Here is a 19,931-nt window from a genome sequence, read left to right on the forward strand (position 1 = left end):
CCTGTCTCATTTTCTCTTGCCCATCACCATCAAGCCTATGAATGGTCCAGTTCCTTTCAAGATGAAGACAGGGCTACAAGGCTGTCCTGGCTGTCACTCCATACAGGGAGGACTCTGCCCCTTGGGAACCACTCCTGGAAGAACCCAAGCAGAATGTAAGTCACCTTGAAGCCAGGGTTGTGCTCTGTGAGAAGCTTCATGGGTTCCATACAAGTCTGCTTCCAATGCCCAGCTCCTTCGCCAACATCCCCTCAGGCTGCTCAGTTCAGTACTTCCTAGGAAGCCTATTTCTCCTTTTTTCTCTTATTCTTTTAAGGCAATAGGATTGCCCAAGCTAGGTTAATTACTATCTGAAAATGAATTTGAATTCAGGTTCTCCTGACTCTAGGGCTAGTGCTCTATTCACTGCACCACCTAGCTACTCCTTCTTTCTTCATTGTCCTACAACCTGGATCTCAGCTCTGCCTTTTACCTCCCTTACTGATGGGAAGCTCCCTAAAGACAGACAGCCACAGTTCTGACCCTGGGATCTGAATTTAGTATTATCCCAACTCCAGAGAAGGGGGTCTTAAAGGCTTCACTAGTCTACCCAAGTGGTTCAGAACACAAAGGAGCCTATTTCAGTCTACTGATGCCACATCACATTTAATCCTCCCAACCCCCTTCCACAGCAAGGATAACATTCCCAGTCCTGTCTACAAGCCCTCCCACCCAGACTGGCCTGTCAAAACCTCTTCTTGAAATTCCACTCAGTGAATTTACCCCATACTCTAAATGTGTTGACAGGGGCACAGAGGGATGACCACTTCCCTCACTGTGGGTGCCTGTGTAAGCCCATACTGAGTTTATAGGTCACTAGAGCTTCCAGGTTTTCATTAGGAGCAGCTATCTCATCGATTCTGTTTGAGTGACCAACAATGGTCTAGGAAAAACAGCAGAGGCCAGTGGTCCTACATTTAAGGTCATACTGGCTATGTGACCTTCACCAAAGATTGCTTTTTATAGTGCGGATGTGGTTTAGAAAAGCTGACTCAATGGATGGCCAGTTTTTGAGGTCCTGCTACCAGGGTCTCAAGGATGGCGCCTGTTCTCCAGCCACCACAAGCATAGGATTGCCTACAAAGTGACTTCTGAGAGGAAGGGGCATTGGTCATATTGATGTAGAGAATTATGGCTGTAGCAAAAAACAAAATCTGTAATCTTTTAATGCTGTTGAAATCAGGGAATCTTGTTAAGGGTATGGAAAGGTCTTTTTGCTCTTGAGATGTAAATTGACTCTTATTGTTTAATGTAAAATTTGAATCCAGTCCCATTTCCAACCCCCAAATCGAAGACGACCTCTATTGATTCTTTTGCCCTATGCGCCCAGAGAAGGGTCAAGGCTATAAAACCAGAGTTGAACCTCAGCTACAGGCCACCCTCTGTCTTTCCTCATCTCTCTCCCCCTCTGCCTACCAAGCAACCAGGCTTTTGTTATTCATTCTGTCTTAAGTGCTAGTAGACTCTTCCAGAGGAAAAGTTTCTTTTATCTGTTTACTTTGTTATATTTCCATAATAAAATCCTGAGCAGCTTTAACATCCCAGAGAAGGTACAAATTCTTTTGCTTTTCAGTGGCCCCCAAATTCTTATGCTTATCTGGTGACCCCCAAAATCTTAGCAGCAGCAACATCAACTCATAAAACATATAAAGGGGCAAGGAGCTGTCAGTGGCAGGAGAAACTATACTGATCAAACCATGCATAGATGTTTTCAAGTACAAAGAACTTTTTTTATAATGGTGTTGAAATTTAAATGTGTGAAAAGTAAATCACAGAACTTTAAAATTGAAAGGGACCCTTGGAGTCTTATCTAGTCCAGGGTAGCCAAACACACACCTTCCCATAACCACATTCAAATGGAATAAGCAAACAGTTTCTTAAAAAATGCTAATATGTGGCTTTCAATACAAATATGGGATTGTCAGGGAACCCTAGTCCTTGCCTTTCTGAGTATGACACTACTAACTAACCTTACCTCATTCTACAAATGAGGGACACCAGAGACCAGGGAAATGAGGTGTCCCACCAAGATTATTCAGCAAGTTGGGGGTGGTGGTAGAGAACATGCATTTAGAAACTGCCAACTGTGTACCAAGTGCTTATAAATAAATGTTATTTCATTTGACCTTCACAATACCCCTAGGACTTAAGTGCCATCCTTTTTACAGATATGGAAACTGAGGCAAAGACTAAGTGATTTGCCTAGGCTCATACAACTAGTATCTGAGGATAGGTTTGAACTTAGGTGTATTATAATTTTACTCATTGTGCCACCCAGAAAATTTCTAGGGGGAAAATAGAAAAAAGTCACTAAGAGATAGGAACTATGCTCATAAACTCAAGTTGGAAAACAGAATTTTATGTTTTACTAGTAAAGATATCTCACCTAAAGAGATTAAGAGGAGAGGGGATTTTCCTAAGTATCCCAAGTGACAGTGAAATAAAAATATAATCTCAACTGGATTGTTAAGGTAAATTTTCAGCTTAAAAAAAGGCCAAAACCTTGTTATGAAAACAGACAATTAAAAAATTTTGTCTTAGCTACTTTCTCATTATACTGATTGACCTCTCATTTATTATTGGCCATGGTAAAGCTACTCCAAGTGGGGAAAATTGCTCTGCTGGGTTTTACTTTTCTCTAGATGTAAAATATTTATATTGGCCATCTCACAAGATTATTTCAAGAAGCAAATAAGATTATATCAAAGAGCTTCTTCAAATCATAAAGCACAAAAAAATGCAAACTATTATTTCTAAATTAGGGTATTCTAATCTCACAAGAGAAGTAACAATGAAATTAGAAAAGAACTTAACCAAACAATAGTTCATGTAATGGAATTGGAAGAGGACACACTATTTTTTAGCCTCATTCTTGATAGTTTTACCAAATTATGAGATATTTTTAAGTTTTAGAATGACAACAGAGGGATAAGAAAATAGTGGATAAATAAAAAAATAAAAATAAATCTTTTCCTTCTATGATTTCCATCCTAATAAGTATCTGCTGCCACGATTCTTTGGGCCCAAAAGTAGAGCTAGAAAAGTAACAATAAACTAAAGACCCAGTCTTTTTGCCAGCTAATAATAATAATTATAATATATCAATGCCAGGAGAAATTTCCATGATGAACAGTTCTACTACATCAAAGTATTATAATTAAAGAGGTATTTTTCTCATAAACGCACCATCACATTATCAAATTAACTTTTATAAGATAAAACATTAGGGACAAAAATAAAAAGAATGGAACATACAGCTGTCAAAAACAGAAACACCCACAAAATAGCACTAAGAAGTTTCAACAATGTTCCCCACATAATTTCATTAGAAGGGACTAAAAAAAAAAAGTGGGGGAGGAGGAGTTAGAGGGTAGATGATGATAATGTGAAAGGAAGCTGGGAATCATATTTATTTGTCTTTTGTACAATGTAACTCTTATATTTTACAAAAATGGATATAATCATGCCCATAAAATTGTAATCCATGGCATCTGAAAGCAAACACTCTGTAATTATTTAAAAGAAGGGCCTTTTTTAAAATTATAATACAAAGGTCTGTGCTAGAGAAGCAGTCCTCCACTGTGCATTATAACAATAAGGCTTACTTTGAATACAAAGACTAATCACACATTCAGAGTTAGGAACCACTGGATTTAACAAACATCATTTTGTAATTGCTCTTTGCATCCTTCTTAGCTTTGGGGTCCTCCACTTCCTCTGGCTGTTCAGCAGCTTGTAGTTCTTCGGCAGACTCCTCTTTCTCAGACTCTGAATCACTCTCAGAGTCCTCTGGACTTTCAGGGTCAGGTGAATCATCATCGTCATCGTCATCATTTCCAGCAGCATCACCTTCCCCATCAGGATCCTCTAACTAAAAATAAAAAAGGTACATCCTTTTCATAATGCTATCTTCTTTTAGAAGACTCACCACAGGAATCTGAAAAGCCTGGCAGAAGTAAGGTAAAGTAATCTCTGCCAAAGATTTAACTTACTTTCCTTTTTCAACGTTATTATCCCAGTCTACATGTTTTGAAGGACAAAAAAAAAAATCAACTTTAGCTTAATTATTTTATAACGAGACCTTATGCATAAAATATTACTTTCTGGTAGTTAATAAATTATGAAACCTTAATGGATTATCACTATTCAATTCCAAGTTTTAAAATAATATTAAGGATTAATATAGAACCCAAAGTGACATGAGGACAAAAAAAAAAATGGACCCTTCAATAGTCAGTTCCAATTTTTAAAATTACTAGAACATATCATATTAGGATTACTCTTAGAAAGCACTTGAAATATAGATAAAGCAGAATTCAGCATAAGGAAAGTCCAATTTTAAGGTATCTTATTTATAAAACAATCCTAGGTAAGGTATCAAATCCAAAAGGGTCACATAGATCCCATAATACTCCAGAGTGAAGCCTGAACTTGATTAAAAATGCAACTTTATATAGAAGTGTGTAGTTTTCTAAGTCAATATATGGCCTGTTGGTATCAGTAACTATGGTATAGTGGCCATTTCAAATAGTTTCACATCACTGTTCTAGATGATCTGAGGGCAGGAACCCTTTTTTTTAAATATATGTAGCCTCTCATCATATTAGGTTGTTCAAGCTGAATCTTTTTTTTTGTATTGCCAACAATCCCCAGGTTAGTATTAATTAACACTCATCAATTTTATTTGGTTGCTGTCTTCCCAATGAATGAAAATAAGTTAATCACTACCTCACTGAAGCCAAGTCCACAATGTCGTCGATATCTCCCTGATAATTTACTGTCCATACTCTGTTGATACTGTGACTCCAGTTCTTCATTCATTTTCTTATCTTCTTCCCCTGCATGTCCAGTGTACTTTGGTTATGTTTCAGTCAAATTAATAAAAACATTTGATTACACAAAACAACCATAATACAGATGGCTATAATATACAGGGCTGATTTTTAAAAGTAATGATTTAATAACTGTAAATTCATGGATGTACTGGAACTCCACAAGAATTTACCCAATAGACCAAAATGTTCAAATTGAACTATCAAAGAACTTTTTTTTCTATACTTATGATTAATTGTTGAATCAGCATTCTCAATGTCAAAAAAGTGTTCAACCCAACAACTCTAACCAGGCAAATCAGGTATCATAAGGTTGTACAGTCTCAGAATATTGGTTGTGGTTACCCTTTTTTTTTTGATTAAAAAAATGAAAGAGGTAAGGGCAAGAAGTTAATTTTGTTTGTATTTTCTTTTGAAAATTCAACTGTCAATAAACTGTCTTATACATCCCCTAAACTCCAAAATTCCTTCTATTTTCCTTTTGTTTCCTCTGCATGAAAATTTATTATGGTAAGTTAATATATTTACTAATACCCATTTTTATATATGAAACTATATAAAAAGAATTTCAACCTTTAGTAACCCAAACAACAATCAACTTTACTGTGTCGTTACTATTTGTTTGATTCACAAAGTTCTCAATTTAAAAGAATATTAGCAGCAAAACCCTGTATCTTCTAGATGAGTCAAGAACTAGAACTTTTTCAGTTAAACCACAAAAAATTTAAATTTAGTTCAGGAGTAGGTAACTAATAGGGTAGGCCTATCAATCCATAAAATATACTGTGGACTCAAGTATTCTGCAGTGTAAAGTTAAACAAAGTTTTCTTTTATTTAAAGAGCAATTTTAAATAAGAAAAATCACAGGATTTAGTGCTACAAAACATTTAGGAAATCATGTAGTTCTACCTATTCATTCTACAGATGAGCAAACTGAGGTCTAGAGAGGCTAAATGATTTGGTCCCAGTTATATGTATAAGAAGTAGGACCAAGGATTCAAAGTAATGTCAGTAATAAAAACAAAATTCAAAATAATTAACCCCCCCCATACTCACCTAAACCATAACACACACCCCCACCCTAAGTAAAAGCAGAAGAATTGAGGTGCTTCATACTGTGGAGTTGAGAGGGCCCCTGAATGCCTCCCCTCCCCTCTGAATAATATCTACTCCCACTTGGCTGTGTTGGGACTCCAATGTGTTCCTCATCCTGCTCTTGCTTTTCTGTCCCTGGCCCCATATATCTTTAAACTACATGCAGCCCCTTCATCCATGTGTTTGTGGGATCCCTTCCTAACTCTCTCCATTCCCTCTTTTTTCATGTCTGGGGGCAATTCCCATTATGTAAAAATTGCTTTACATAAAGACCTGTGGAATGCTGCACTTACATAAAGCATGAACTGTCTTTACTCTTTCACCCTCATATTTCAGTCTCCTACCTATACAGTTTTGCTCGTTAAAATTCATGCTACAATTTTCATTTTTCTCTGCAACTGGAAAATCACATTAATTTCTTGAGAATTTTCAGGCATTTTCTTTAGACCTTAATTCTGGACTCTGATTAGGAGATTTAATTTCAATTTATTGGTAGGCAGATGGCATGATGGAAAGGTTTCATTGGAAAAACTGGGGTCCAACACTATATAACACTTCTGTGACCTTGGGCAACTCACTTTATTTTTTTTGGATTTAGGTAGTTTCATGTTGGACCAGATGGTTCATAAGGTGCCTGCCAGTTCTGAATGTGTGACCTTACTAATTGATTATGACTAGGATAATTACAGATGCTAATATAATGGCAAAAGAAATCTTTATACAAGTAAAATCAACAGTAACACGATCTTATTAAGGAGAAATATACCAATGGCAAAATAACAGAAGCAAAACTGAAAAATAACCAACACCTACATTTTCATATTAAATTAAAAATCAAAGTTATCATTACTTTGACTGACATTCCATGGTCACCAGGTTAATTAATTCACAGATTTTTGATTTAACATTTAAACATCCCTACATCAAATTTATTGCAATTCTTACCTGTTCTGAAGTGAGATGTTGATCTATGATCTCCTATAACAAGTCGGCCAGTGTGTTCTTTCTATTTTAAAAAAGATGGAAAATTATAAGTTGTCAAATAGTTTTACACACAGATGTCCTATGTGGTTTAAAAAGCTTCTGATGTCCATAACTGTGCTCTTAATCTTAAATCATTTAGGACCCCAATGTAATTAGCCTCTTGATTAGCCAGGAGTCCCCAAAACTTGCATTCAAAAAAAATAACTAAAGTTTTGATTTTTAGTTTTCAGACTCACAAGACAAATCCACTTTGCAAGACTTTCAAAAATGAATTTTGGTCATAAAATAAGCCTAGAGAACCCTAAAAATCTGCAGATTAGCTAAATCTACCAAAAGTTAGATCTTTTGTTTTAAGAGTAGAGAGTATTAAATAAGAGTTAAACATAATGATTTTCCCTACGATTTCCCAAACTATTCTTAAAGTCATAGCTCCAGAGGACTGGATCTGGAGTCAAAGAAAACTTGAGTTCACTTGTCTATCTTAGTTTCTTCAATTGTAAAATGGAGATCATAAGATCACTTACCTCCTATGGTTGTTATAAGGACCAAATGAAATATCTGTAAAGTGCTTAGAACAGTCCCTAGTACATAGCAGACACTTAATGCTTGTTCTCTTCCCTTCCCCCTTCACAGGTACCTTAAATCATCTAGTTCAATCCAGTCATTTGTACTTCATTAAGTGTGCCCATGTGACAGGCCCTGCACTAAGTGCAGGGAATAAAGAAACAGAAATGAAATGTCCCTAATTTAATGAATCTGAGATTCTATTGAGGAAAGTAATAGGAATATGCCAAACAATGTATCGAATCCCCAAAGAAAAAAAAAGGTAGTTAGGAGAGTGCACTAGCAGCTGGTAGAGATGGCACGTCATCAGTGAAGTTATGGATGGAGCCCTTATGTGTAAGGAGAGAGATTTAAGATGGAAAAAATAGGCAGAGATCAGGTTGGGAACACAACTAAGTAGACAAAACATCTGATTTACAGTTTTCCTGACATTCTTTTTATCTCCTTATAGAATTACTTTGATTCAACATCATCAAAATTCTTATTACCAGTTACTTGTGTTTTTAAATTCCTATCTTTTTAATCATCTAACGTTTTCCTCTTTCTCTTTTTCCATATTTATTTTACTTTGCTAATGTTACCATATCTTAGTCTTTTATTTTCAAGATGCTTCTTTGGAAGGAATGCCAACCTGGATGATAAGATATTAATCTACTGGGCATGCTATCTATACTTTGATTTTTTCTGGAGACAAATGCTTACACAGTTTAACTTTCAATAATCAAAAACATTTTACTTCCTTCAATGCTGGTTAAGGGAAATTATGACAAACACTAAGCTTTTCTTCTTTTGTTATTTACATTTTTTCTACCTTAGGGGATCACATAATGGTACTTCATTAGGTATAAGGATCAGATCTGAAGTCAGGTCTCATTAATTTCCAACCAAACATTACAAACTAAGCAACAACTTCTTATTCAGTATTATGTATTTATTTGATTGTCAGTCTTGTTTGATAGTTTGCTTATAATAAATTTAAAATAATAATAATGTCAATGGAGTAGTTTAGTTTGCTAGATTTGTAGCCAGGAAGACCTGTGTTCAAAACCTGTTTCTGCCACCTAATGAATCACAACCTCTCAATAATTTTCTTATCTCTAAAGTTGGGAAAGTACTTTTGATACCTCCCTCCTGCTATGGTTAATGTAAGGATCAAATGAAAATGTACCCTAAAACACTCAGCAAATTCTGAAGGGCTAATATTTATTACTATAATACCTATTTTTCAGTTGCTTCTCCAAGATTCTATTCTCCATATTTCTTTGTTCATTTATTCCCATATTTCTTTTAATATAGTTATAGCATATACTATTCTCATTCTATTTTCTTATTTCATAAACAATATACTTTTTATTATGTTCCTTCCATTTACCAGTTTTATCTCAGCATTCTAATCCAAATAATGTATTGTTATTTCACTCCTACTCTTAAGGACATGGACATTTAGGTTTCTGTCAGGGTTTTTTCTTTTTTATTATCAGCACTGTTGCTACAAAAAACATTTTGACTGAATAATCCCCCCCCCCACCTTTTCTGTAACACCCTTGGAGTCCTTTCCTAACATTGTAATTACCATCAAGCAGAAATTCTGGCAGAGAGGTTTTATTATCAGATACTGGCCCCATATGGGAGTGATAAATATTTCTGGTTAAACAACAGAAATTTGTGATTTTGTTGGATTTAAGTTACATTATATGTGTGCCAGTTAATTCTCTAATTTTTAACGTCTTCTGGTTTTGTTGCTAAAATGCATTTTTCCTTAATTGGAAAATATTACTTAAAAATGTCAATGATATATAGGGAGAGTGCTCTATTCACATTCATGCTATTATCAAAAGATATACTATAATGGTGTGTGAGTGGTAGAGGATTTTGTCCATGTCAGGACAAATTCTGTTCAGCCTGAAATGGGATTGAAGGGCTGTGATTTGGCCTTTGGAGGGAATACTGACATTGATGAACTCAGAGCAATCAATGAGGTATCTGAATGATTTTAAAAAATATTGCAATCTCGCTAAACTCACCTATTATTAAACAATACTGATTTTTCTAGGTATGCAATTATGACACTAGCAGATAATATTTTGATCTCATTCCCAAAGTTAATCTAATTCTTTCCCTGACTTAATGAGATTGCTTATATTTCTACTTCTTTGTTAAATGGTGGTAAAAATGAGAAGACTTGTGAATGTAAGAATTTTTTTTAATGTTGTCTTCGCTAGACCTTAAAATCAATACCATACACTGAAACTCTGTAGAATCAATCTAAACTTTAGCTTCCTTTATCCTATTGCACAAATCTTTTATATTGTTGTCCTTATGTAAAACTAATCAATTTGCTTTAAGTTAAAAAAAGAAAAGGGGGAAAAAAACCACTCAGGGCTTGGTCTGTTAATCACTGCTTTACCACATTTCCCCCCATCCTGGGGTTTTTAGGGTTTTTTTTTAAATGTGGTTCTGCACTTTTACTTATCTTTTTTTTTCCTTTCTAGAAAAAATGCCTCAAATGACAGAGATGACCCTGGGTTTTTGAAGGTTATGCCACAGTACAAGTTTTGGTAGGTTTTACCAAGCTAAGTTTCAAATACATAGCTAACGTAAAACTATCTACAAGAAGACTTACCAAGAGGAGATTATTTTTTTCTTTCATGGTTAACCACAAATGGATAAAAATACAAAATAGGCTTTGATCTTCATGGCCTATTTATGCTTCTGAAGTAACAGTGGGGAAAAAGGGGGGCAAAAAGTGCTGAGTTATAGCCTAAAAACATTAATTTTACTATTTATACCCTTAATGTGTAATTTTTTTAAACCAACAACTGACTATATCCATGAGCAACCAAACTATATCCATACTGATGGTCTTATCTTTTTTTGGGGGGGGGGGGGGTTTGCAAGGCAGTGGGGTTAAGTGACTTGCCTAAGGCCACACAGCTAGCTAATTATTAGGTGTCTGAGGCCGGATTTGATCTCAGGTCCTCCTGACTCCAGGGCCAGTGCTCTATGCACTGTGCCACCTAGCCCCCCCCCATATTAAAACTGGAATACATAAACAAGTTACAGATCGGTGAGAAGGACTTCTCAGTTTTCCTCAAGAGAAGCAAATAAAGGAGTTTGTCCAAAGACAAGGAACTATTTCAAACAACATCTACTCATCTTGTCTTATGGTATTTGTGATAAATGTAAGCAAATATATCTTAAGATATAATTACAATATATGCTATTATCTACTGCAGAGAATTAAGGAGAAGATCTCACAAAGAGGCACCCAACTGAACTAACACAAAGCCTGATACTAGAGGTTTTCAACAAGGTCTATCAAGAGAAGATAGCAAAAATCTTTGTGGCTACAATAAGATCTGATATTAAGACATCAAAGAAGCAAAAGATGAGCAGACTATTCAGAAGCTTCACTGCATTATACCATCAAGATCTGCTTTACAAAAAAAGTTCTGATGTGACGAGCATCAATTAAGCTTCATAAAAAAATGAAAACGACTGTATCTTAGACTCTCATCTACAAATATCCTGCTATAAATTAGACATAAAAGTTATAGCTATAGCTAAATGGAATTTATATAGAGCAGTCATTTGTGAATCAGTTATGTCTCTATAAATATTACTGACTAGGTTAGAGCAAAATTCAAAGCAAATAACCAAATTTGAAAATGTTTTGAATTTGAGCTGATACATTAGCAGCTCCAAATAAGACTAAAAAATAGGAAATGGACAATGGTAAAATACAGACTCAATTTTTAACCATTTCTCAAAAAGAAATAAACAGAAAACAGCAGCTAAACTAAGACAGCTCAAAGTTCTGAAAACTGCTTTTGAGAACAAACAGCCTCCTTATCATACAGAATAGAAAAATACAGGAACTAAAAGTCACGTCTATTTATGGAATATCAATAATTAAAATATTAAATGGAAAATGATATAAGACTATCAACAATATATTCATTAGATAGTGGAAAATCTTTTAATTAAAAAAGAATAAGACTTGGTTTTGAGATCTAATTGAGCTTACCACAGAAAATTAACATACTGGAAGGAGAACAAACAAGATATGAAATAAGACACATCTTCCAATGTTTCTGCCTTGACCAAACTCAATGATAACAGTGAACTACCACAAGTAGACTTGACCACCTAAGCACAATACTTAAGATGAAATCGGGAAGAGACTAAACCTGATTACTACAACCTAATTCTAAAGGTACTCAAGGATTACTTTGAATATTACTCATTTAAAAAAAAAAGATTCCCAAAGTAAACACCACAGATATTGCATTCTCCATGCTCCCCCCTCCCCCAATAAGATGGTATCAGCAACTAGCAGAAAAAACAAAGTTGAAATGGAATAAACAATACCCCAAAGCCTAGCTTATCATTTCAATAATTTTTTTTAGAATTGTATGTGAATATTGAAAAGATTTTCCTGATCAAAACAGGAAGGGAACTGATATGCTTTAGAATTTACTGTTTTATAGATTGTATTTTAAAACTACACAAATAACTCAAGTATAAAAAGCTGCCATATCTATTTTTAAAAACTGTTCTTGAAACAGTGTCTCACATTCATATACAATTCCAACATATATGACAACACAGCCATTCAATTTACACAAATTCAGAAATTGATGGAAGGATATACAGGAGAGGATAACTGCTAAATATTATAGATAACAATTAGCTCAAAGTTCTTTTTAGGCTAGTAAATATCTTTTTATTAAAAATATGATTAAGATGGAAATTTTTTGGAGGATGGGAGGGGAAGAATACTCCATAGCTGGTTGCTTTATTAGCTGTTGGGACACCCATTATTTTATGGGCTTTTTGAACTCTGGGAGGCAATCTTAGATTTTCCAGAGTACTAATCTATCTATCTGCACCACTTGTTATCACAAATCTATTATATACCACCCAATTCTCCGATTCAACTTGTCCTCCCAATCCTGGTTGCCCTACTTGTCGTCTGCTATGCCATGACAGAAGCAGGTTAAGAGATGCAGAGCCATTACTTCCTCTGAGGAGAAATTAAGAGCACTAATGTGAAAGAAGTAGTTGGGATTCTGATTACTGCTCCTCCTACCTGCTTTGCAAGACAGTGAGAAAGCAGAGGCAAGTCTGGGAGTAGGAAAAGCAGTGCTAAACAGAACTTCTCTGCAATCACTGCTGGCCTGGGAAGGTCAGTCACAAAACCTAACTTCTTGACAGAACATGATGGGGTAGGTGGGGCACTGGCTTTGTTATGGGACATTCCACAAGGCTGACAAGATGTGTTTCTACTTTCAGTGCAGAGAAGCTTTTCTAGGGAGAGACTTTCTAGATGATTGTAAAGCAAGAAATTTTTTTTCAAGCTTTCTGTTTTGTAAAATTAGCACCATCTAATTTGTCTGACTGGTAGTGTTACAGTAGGATTTAGGTATGTGTCAAAAAGAGCTATTCTTTCTCTAGCATCTTTAAGATTTGCAGTGACACACACACACACACACGTGTATTTGTGTACACATGCACATATAAAATTTCATTTGATCCTCATAACCACCCTGAGAGGTACATGTTATGATCACCCCCCCCCAAGGAAACAGAATAAAGTTAAGACTTTCCCAGGGTCACATGTCTTTTAAGCATCTAAAGCAGACTTTGAACATAGCGTGGGTCTTCAGGATTCCATCTGTCATACAATTTGGATGCCCCCCATAATGGCTGAATAACATCATTATATGAAATATACCTGTATATATTCATTCACAAAATATAATGATCTGTTGCTTGGGAAAGAGAAGTAGACTCTTGTCAAATCCTCTATCAATAAAATAATCTCAGGATTTGAGATATAGAGAGAATGGATAAGGTATTCCCAGGCCAGCCAGTTTTCTCCCCAAATTTTATAACATTTTTGACTAACTAATATGACACAAAAGAATGGAATGGAGAACAACAGTCCTCTCTCCTTTTGAGCAAATTGCTTTCACCTTGTAATATTTTAAAAATTTTTGATGAAACAAATATTTTTGAAAAAATTAAGTTATTTTCACCCTCTCCTTCACTGCCATTACTCACCTTTCCAGCTCCCATTAGTCTTAAGAACTTTTGTTTTCTCTCTTCATTGCCCAGATCAGCTGCCTCCCAATTGCTAGATCCAATCTAGACAAGAAATAACCAGATTAGGACCTTTTTTGGGAGGTAGAGCAAGGATAACAACATGTACTTGGAAATAAAAAATTTACATAGTCTAAATTTTCTATGTATTTTATTATCCATGAAAACCATAACTAAATTTATTGTGAACATCACTATTTAAAATCAAATATTTTTAAATATTATCATGAGAAAAGACTGCCATTTACCATTTTACACTTCTCTTTTCCAGGCTGGACACATAAGTCACTCAATAAAATATTACCAAAACTAAATTTTGACTGATGATTCTGTTTTACTGCATATGCAATGGATGTTTTCTTTGCTCTTAACCTTTCTTTGAAGGGTTTATCTACTCCTATGGTTTTGACTACCACTTAGATTTAGGTATCTCCTAAATTTATTATCCCCACATGAGCTCCTGGATGTTTTTTTCTGATCCTTTACTTTTCCTAAACCTAATGCTTAACATGTTTTAAAGAATATGTATACATATATATAAATATAAGTATCATAACTTAAACTATGACCCCTTCCAACTACCCATTTCCCTGAACAGAATCAACATCCTTTCTTTGGGAATAATCTTCAAATTTTAACCTCATGTCATCCAACTGTCACCAACTCTGCAATCTTTCAGAATCAACAGCAAGAATTCACTCCAAGTGTTATATTATTTACTTTCCTGACTGGAAATGCACAATGCAGATACTCATCTCTCTAGTACACTTTTCAAGATCATATAAATTGCCACTTTTAATCCAACTCCTCTTGGAAACGAGTTACTTCCAAATATTTCACTTGACTATTATACAGACTCAAATTCCTCCTGCTGATCGACCATCTGTCTCATCAGTCCTCATACCAATAGTGTGACATTCAAGATTTCATTACTGAAATATCTTCTCTCCCATAAGGAGGGAGTTCCCTGACCTATTCAAACTCACCTGGAAGTCACCCTCTACTTCCATATTCCAACAGCAAGCACGTCTAGATTTATATGTGGCTGAACTATTTTGGGTCTATTCTGATATCTTTTACAATAACAAGCAATAAGCACTCAATCAAAAGAAAAACTGTTGACCTTGATGTAGTCTAACTCCTGGTTGATATTAATTGTAAATTAATTTTAATACATGTTTTAAAGAATATGTTTATATTTAGTAAATTTTGTCATTCTTTAGTAATTCAACTTTTTTGGTTAAGGTTCCTTAAGAGATATATTCTATCAAATAACTTAGTAAACGTTGTCATCCTTTAGTAATTCAACTTTTTGGTTAAGTTCTTCAACAGATAAACATAAATATATATATTCTATCAAATAACTTAGTAAACTCTGTCATTCTTTAGTAATTCAACTTTATGGTTAAGGTTCCTTAAGAGATAAATATATATTCTATCAAATAACTAAGTAAACGTTGTCATTCTTTAGTAATTCAACTTTCTGGTTAAGGTTCTTTAACAGATAAACATATATATATTCTATCAAATAACTTAGTAAACTCTGTCATTCTTTAATAATTCAACTTTATGGCTAAGGTTCCTTAAGAGATAAATATAAATATATATTCTATCAAATAACTTAGTAAACGTTGTCATTCTTTAGTAATTCAACTTTTTGGTTAAGGTTCCTTCAAAGATAAACATATATTCTATCAAATAACAAGAATCCATCTTCCTAAAAAGTTTAGACATTTCTATGGTATACATAATAGTCGTTAAATATCAAACTTTAGGTTTGTGCGGCAAGATCCCAGGCCTACATCCTCTTAAGTATCACAGCCCAACTTTTTTGTTTTCTGCATAATAAACGTCTGTTGACTTGACTCTCTCTCAAGATTCTGCTAAATCATATGTATTGCATTTGCCCATGGTTATTTTCTGAGTTAACCTCCAATTCTCCGGGTGCGTCCAACTTGAGGGAATAGCACATATTTCAACGGTCACTTTATATTTAACCGAGGAGATACGGTGAAACGCTTTCTTTAACAGGGAAGCCGGGCTAGTCTGAAGCGTGGGAAAATTTATACCAATTTACACTGGAAAAAATGAAGCTTCACTGCTCAGAGTTTTGGGAGCAAGCTGTAAAATCACCAAAACGGTCTTCTAAAAACGAGTTTTTTGAAAGGCCGAGCTGCCGGGCCCGGGGGCTGCGGGTGCCCGCGACTCCGGGCCGAGGTCAGCGCCGCCGCCCCCCGCCCCGGCTCTGGGCGCCCTTTGTTGCACGCACAAGCGCCGACCCCCGGGGCCGCCCCGCCCCGCCCCGGCCCGGCCTCACTACCGGGGTGCAACGTCCCGGGCTCGTGCTTGCGGCCCCCCCCCCCCCACCACGGGGAAGCCGGGCGGCGCACGCGCCCGGGCCCCTGACCGCCGGGGCGGGGAACCCCTTCACCTCCCCACCCCCACCCGGGAGGCCGCTCTCTCAGCCCCCGCCCCGGCCTCGAACCGCCGGGTAGGCCTCGCCTCGCCTCGCCGGCCTGCGCCTTCCCCTCCCCCGCCATTGTTATTTACATCGTCGTCAGGGGAGGCCGAGCGCTTCACCCCGTGAGGGTGGGACTCCCTGGCCGCGCTCATCCTCCCGCCGACACCGCCCACCGCTCTCCTCCTCTGGCGCCGGCCCCCGGAGCCGGCCGCGGCAGCCCCAACTCAGCGCCGCTCGGGAACGCGGGCCGAAGCGGGCCTCCTCCGCGAGCGTCGCCGCCGCGCTCCGCCCACGCCGCCCACGCCACGCTCTTCCTTTCCCTTCCCCCCCGGCCGAGGCGCTCTGGGAATGGTAGTTCTCCGGCTCGATCGTCTGTGACAGGAACAAAGGGGGCCGGCGAGGAGAGGGACTACAACTCCCAGGAAGCCATGCGGCGGGAGCGCGCCGAGCGCCGGGAGCGCCCTCGGAAGCTTCTCCCGCTTCGGCCATTCTCGAGGCTGCGCCCGAGATGGAGGTTTGGGACTTGCTCCGTGCCCGCCCCAGCCGGCTCCTCGCTCTCCCTTTAAGGCGGAGCCGTGCCCCCGGCCGCCGCTGCTTGTCGTTATGGGTCCCTCGGGATCCAAATTCAGCGGCACACGCTCATCCTCAGGGGCCCCGGAGAAAAGCTTTAAAGAAAGAAAATGGCTCCTGACCTGCGGAGCCCCGGCCCCACAGTGGCCTAGGCGGCTGTGCGGGCCCGGGGACCCGGCGGGGCGGGGGGCACGGAGCAACAAATGTTAGCTGCCCATAAGGGCACGGTGCCAGCTCAGCCCCGAAGACGGAGAGGCCGAAGAGACTCGTGCCGCGGGAAGGCCCCCTTGGGGATGACGCCCTCTTTTTCGCTTTTAATAGCATCTGACTTTGGGACCATCTCCTCCACCTCTCTAGAGTGTGCAAACCGCCCTGGTATATCACCTAAACTTCATCCTCTGCCTCTGGAAGGAGGGGGCCGTCGCCTTCCCACTTTACAAATGAAGAAACCGAGGCACAGAAAGCCTAGAATTTGGAGCAGGTGTAGCCTGCTGCCCCCCTAGCTGCTTAGCTAATAATCCGCAGGCGCCAAGGCCCTGCTGGGTCTCGGGGTTTGTGCAGACAATAATGAGGATAGCGTTTTCTTGAATGGTTGCAATCGGCCTGTTATTTCATCTACTTCTCATTTTGCAATTGGGGAGACAGGTCGAGTCACTTTTCCTAGAATCATCCAAGAGTCTGAGTGAGGCAGGGCGGAAGCTGTAGGTCTCCATAAATATAGGAGCTTTAAGTGCTAAATGGAAAGAGCCCAGCTTGTATTCTGCTGGAGAAAGAGAACAGCTAAGCGCAGAAGAGAATACAGAATAAATGCAAAAGAATTGGGGTTGGAATAAGAAAAGGCCTCATGCTGGAGGTGGCACTTGAGCTAACCTTAGGAAGCTAGGGGTTCTAAGAAGCATGGAGAAAGTAGGAGTTTGATCTAGGCTTTAGGGATAACCTGGGGAAAGTCACTGAGATTGACCATGGAATGGCCAGAGCAAAGGACAAGCAAGCAGGACAGTTCATCAGGAAAGTAAGGTGCATGGGTTTGGGGTGGGGCAAGATGATATATGATCATCCTGGAAGGATAAACTACGTTATGAAGGGCTTCAATTCCTAAATTTTGAGTTTGAATTTTATCCCCGAGGAAACAGGATTCTATTCGTGAATAGAAGCCTGACCTGTGAGATCTGTGTTTATAGGAATCTTACTTGACAAACTGTGATGAAGGCAGTTTGGAGGTGGCTTCAGGAGATCAACTAAAAAACTTCCGAATAAGCTAGAGATCTTTTCCAAGGAGCCAGGGAGTAAGTAGCAGAGCCAAAAAGTGAAAGCAGAACCTCTGATGTCAGATTCAGGGCTTTCCTCACCTCAATTTGGTGGCCATAATAGTATGTTCAAAAGTCTCCAATACGAACTCCTCAGCTAAGCCAAGTCTTCACAATCTGTCTTTAGCCGACATTTTCAGGCCTATTTCACAAGACCAACTTTCATGCCACACTGGCTTGTTATTTCCTCCCTCCTTTTTTAGTGGAAAAATGCAGTCATGTGACTTGCCCAAGGTTATCATGTGTATGAGGTCAAATTTGAACTCAGAACCCCCTGACTCCAGGACTAGTGCTCTGTTTACAAAATTGCCCAGCTGCCCTCTTGTTCTTTACTGACATTGGTATTTTTGTTTGTTGTTGTTCAGTTCTGTCCAGGTCTTTGTGACCCCAGGGTTTCTTGGCAAAGATACTACAGTAATTTGCCGTTTCCTTTTCCAGCTCATATTACAGGTTATCTGTAAAGTGAAGCGAAAGTTTCTTGTGTTGCCCAGAGTCTCCTAGTCAGTAAGTGTCTGAGACCAGATTCGAACTCAGCAAGATGAACCTTACTCTATGCACTGCACTTGCCTAGCTACCCTGAAATTGGTATTACCTTTCCCCCAATCCTTGGGATGTACTCTCTCTCTCAGACTCCCTAACTGTCCTCCACCATTTAAGAGATGTTCATTATCACTAAAGCTGAGCTGAGACCTGAAGGCTATATTTGTATATGACCTTATTCAATTCCTTACAATCAATATACAACTTTTTTTTTTTTTTTTAGTTTTTTGCAAGGCAATGGGGTTAAGTGGCTTGCCCAAGGCCACACAGCTAGGTAATTATTAAGTGTCTGAGGCCTGATTTGAACTCAGGTACTCCTGAGTCCAGGGCCAGTGCTCTATCCACTGCACCACCTAGCCGTCCTAACATTTTTTTTAAAGAAAGATTTTATTTATTTGAATTTTACAATTTTCCCCCAATCTTGCTTCCTTCCCCCCCACCCAGAAGGCAGTCTGTTAGTCTTTGCATTGTTTGCATAGTATACATTGATCTAAATTGAATGATGAGAGAGAAAAAAATATCCTTAAGGAAGAAACATAAAGTATAAGAGATAACAAAATTACATAGTAAGATGTGTTTTTTTTTAATTAAAGGCAATATTCTTTGCTCTTTGTTCAAACTCCACAATTCTTTCTCTGGATACAGATGATATTCTCCATCGCAGATACCCCAAAATTGTGCCTGATTGTTGTACTGATAGAATGAGCAAGTCCATTCAATATACAACATTTTAAGGAATGGAAAGCACTATGCAGAATCATCACTTCTAGTCATACTAGTAGTCCTGTGAGATAGAGATGATTACTATCTCCATTTTATATATAAGGAAACCAGAAGATAAAGACAAAAATGAAAAATACTAAACTCTTAGGAGTTTATTTCTACTATGGAATATCCCTTATTCATAAATAAATACTAGTGAATCTGAGGATGGGGAAAGAACCAACAAGCAGGAGGATCAGGAAAGGTTTCCTGTAGGAGGTAGAATCTGAGCTGAACTTTAAAGGAAATTAGGGTTTCTAAAAGACAAGAATCAAGTAGGAAATTCATTCTAAGCAAGGTGGGAATAAGATCAGAGGATCTCCCTTAAGTCCAAATCCAGTGTCCTCTCATGAAAGGAGGTGAGGTGGGATGCAAAATTAAATATTTTCCTTGTTTATTTAACTGGAAATATGTATCAAAGGGTATAACATAAAACAAATCTTGCCATATATTGTGAAGATCCCTAAGGGCCAAGCTGAGGATTTTGTATTTTGTCCTGGAGGCAAAAAGAGGGGACTTCTGGCAGTGGGAACCAGGAGCCAGGGCAGACCTGTGGGCTAGAAAGATTACTTTGGCAGCATATAAAAAAAAAGATGTATGGGACTGGGGAGAGTTTGGAAGCAGGGAGACCAATTAGGAGGCAATTATTGTAGTCTAGGTGAGAGTTGAAGA

The 19,931-nt window shown here is 38.1% G+C and overlaps 1 protein-coding gene across 2 annotated transcripts; it reads right to left on the bottom strand.

Annotated features, from left to right (window-relative positions):
- Nucleotides 1-3,420: 3,420 nt before the first annotated feature.
- On the bottom strand, nt 3,421-16,391 carry C3H11orf58 (chromosome 3 C11orf58 homolog). 2 transcript variants are annotated; one of them, XM_074230217.1, is made up of 5 exons: nt 16,170-16,391; nt 13,581-13,664; nt 6,912-6,972; nt 4,768-4,877; nt 3,421-3,910 (listed from the first exon to the last, which is right to left on the bottom strand). In XM_074230217.1, the coding sequence occupies exons 1-5, from the start codon at nt 16,230-16,232 to the stop codon at nt 3,677-3,679; spliced, it is 552 nt and encodes a 183-aa protein (XP_074086318.1). In that variant the 5' UTR covers nt 16,233-16,391; the 3' UTR covers nt 3,421-3,676. The 2 variants fall into 2 exon arrangements, with proteins under 2 accessions (XP_074086318.1, XP_074086319.1); XM_074230218.1 differs by lacking the exon at nt 16,170-16,391 and adding an exon at nt 15,550-15,680.
- Between the last annotated feature and the right edge of the window lie 3,540 nt (nt 16,392-19,931).

The sequence above is a fragment of the Macrotis lagotis genome, chromosome 3, assembly GCF_037893015.1.
Source record: "Macrotis lagotis isolate mMagLag1 chromosome 3, bilby.v1.9.chrom.fasta, whole genome shotgun sequence".
NCBI classification, from domain to species: Eukaryota; Metazoa; Chordata; class Mammalia; order Peramelemorphia; family Peramelidae; genus Macrotis; species Macrotis lagotis.

Bases quoted from the DNA above. Each gene is read 5' to 3' on its own strand.
- C3H11orf58 (XM_074230217.1), bottom strand. From the start codon at position 16,232: ATGAGCGCGGCCAGGGAGTCCCACCCTCACGGGGTGAAGCGCTCGGCC. The intron at 13,665-16,169 runs GTAAATAACAAT...TTTCTTGTCTAG, and splicing joins CGGCCTCCCCTGACGACGAT to ATTGGATCTAGCAATTGGGA. The intron at 3,911-4,767 runs GTAGTGATTAAC...TTTTATTTTTAG, and splicing joins GTGGACTTGGCTTCAGTGAG to TTAGAGGATCCTGATGGGGA.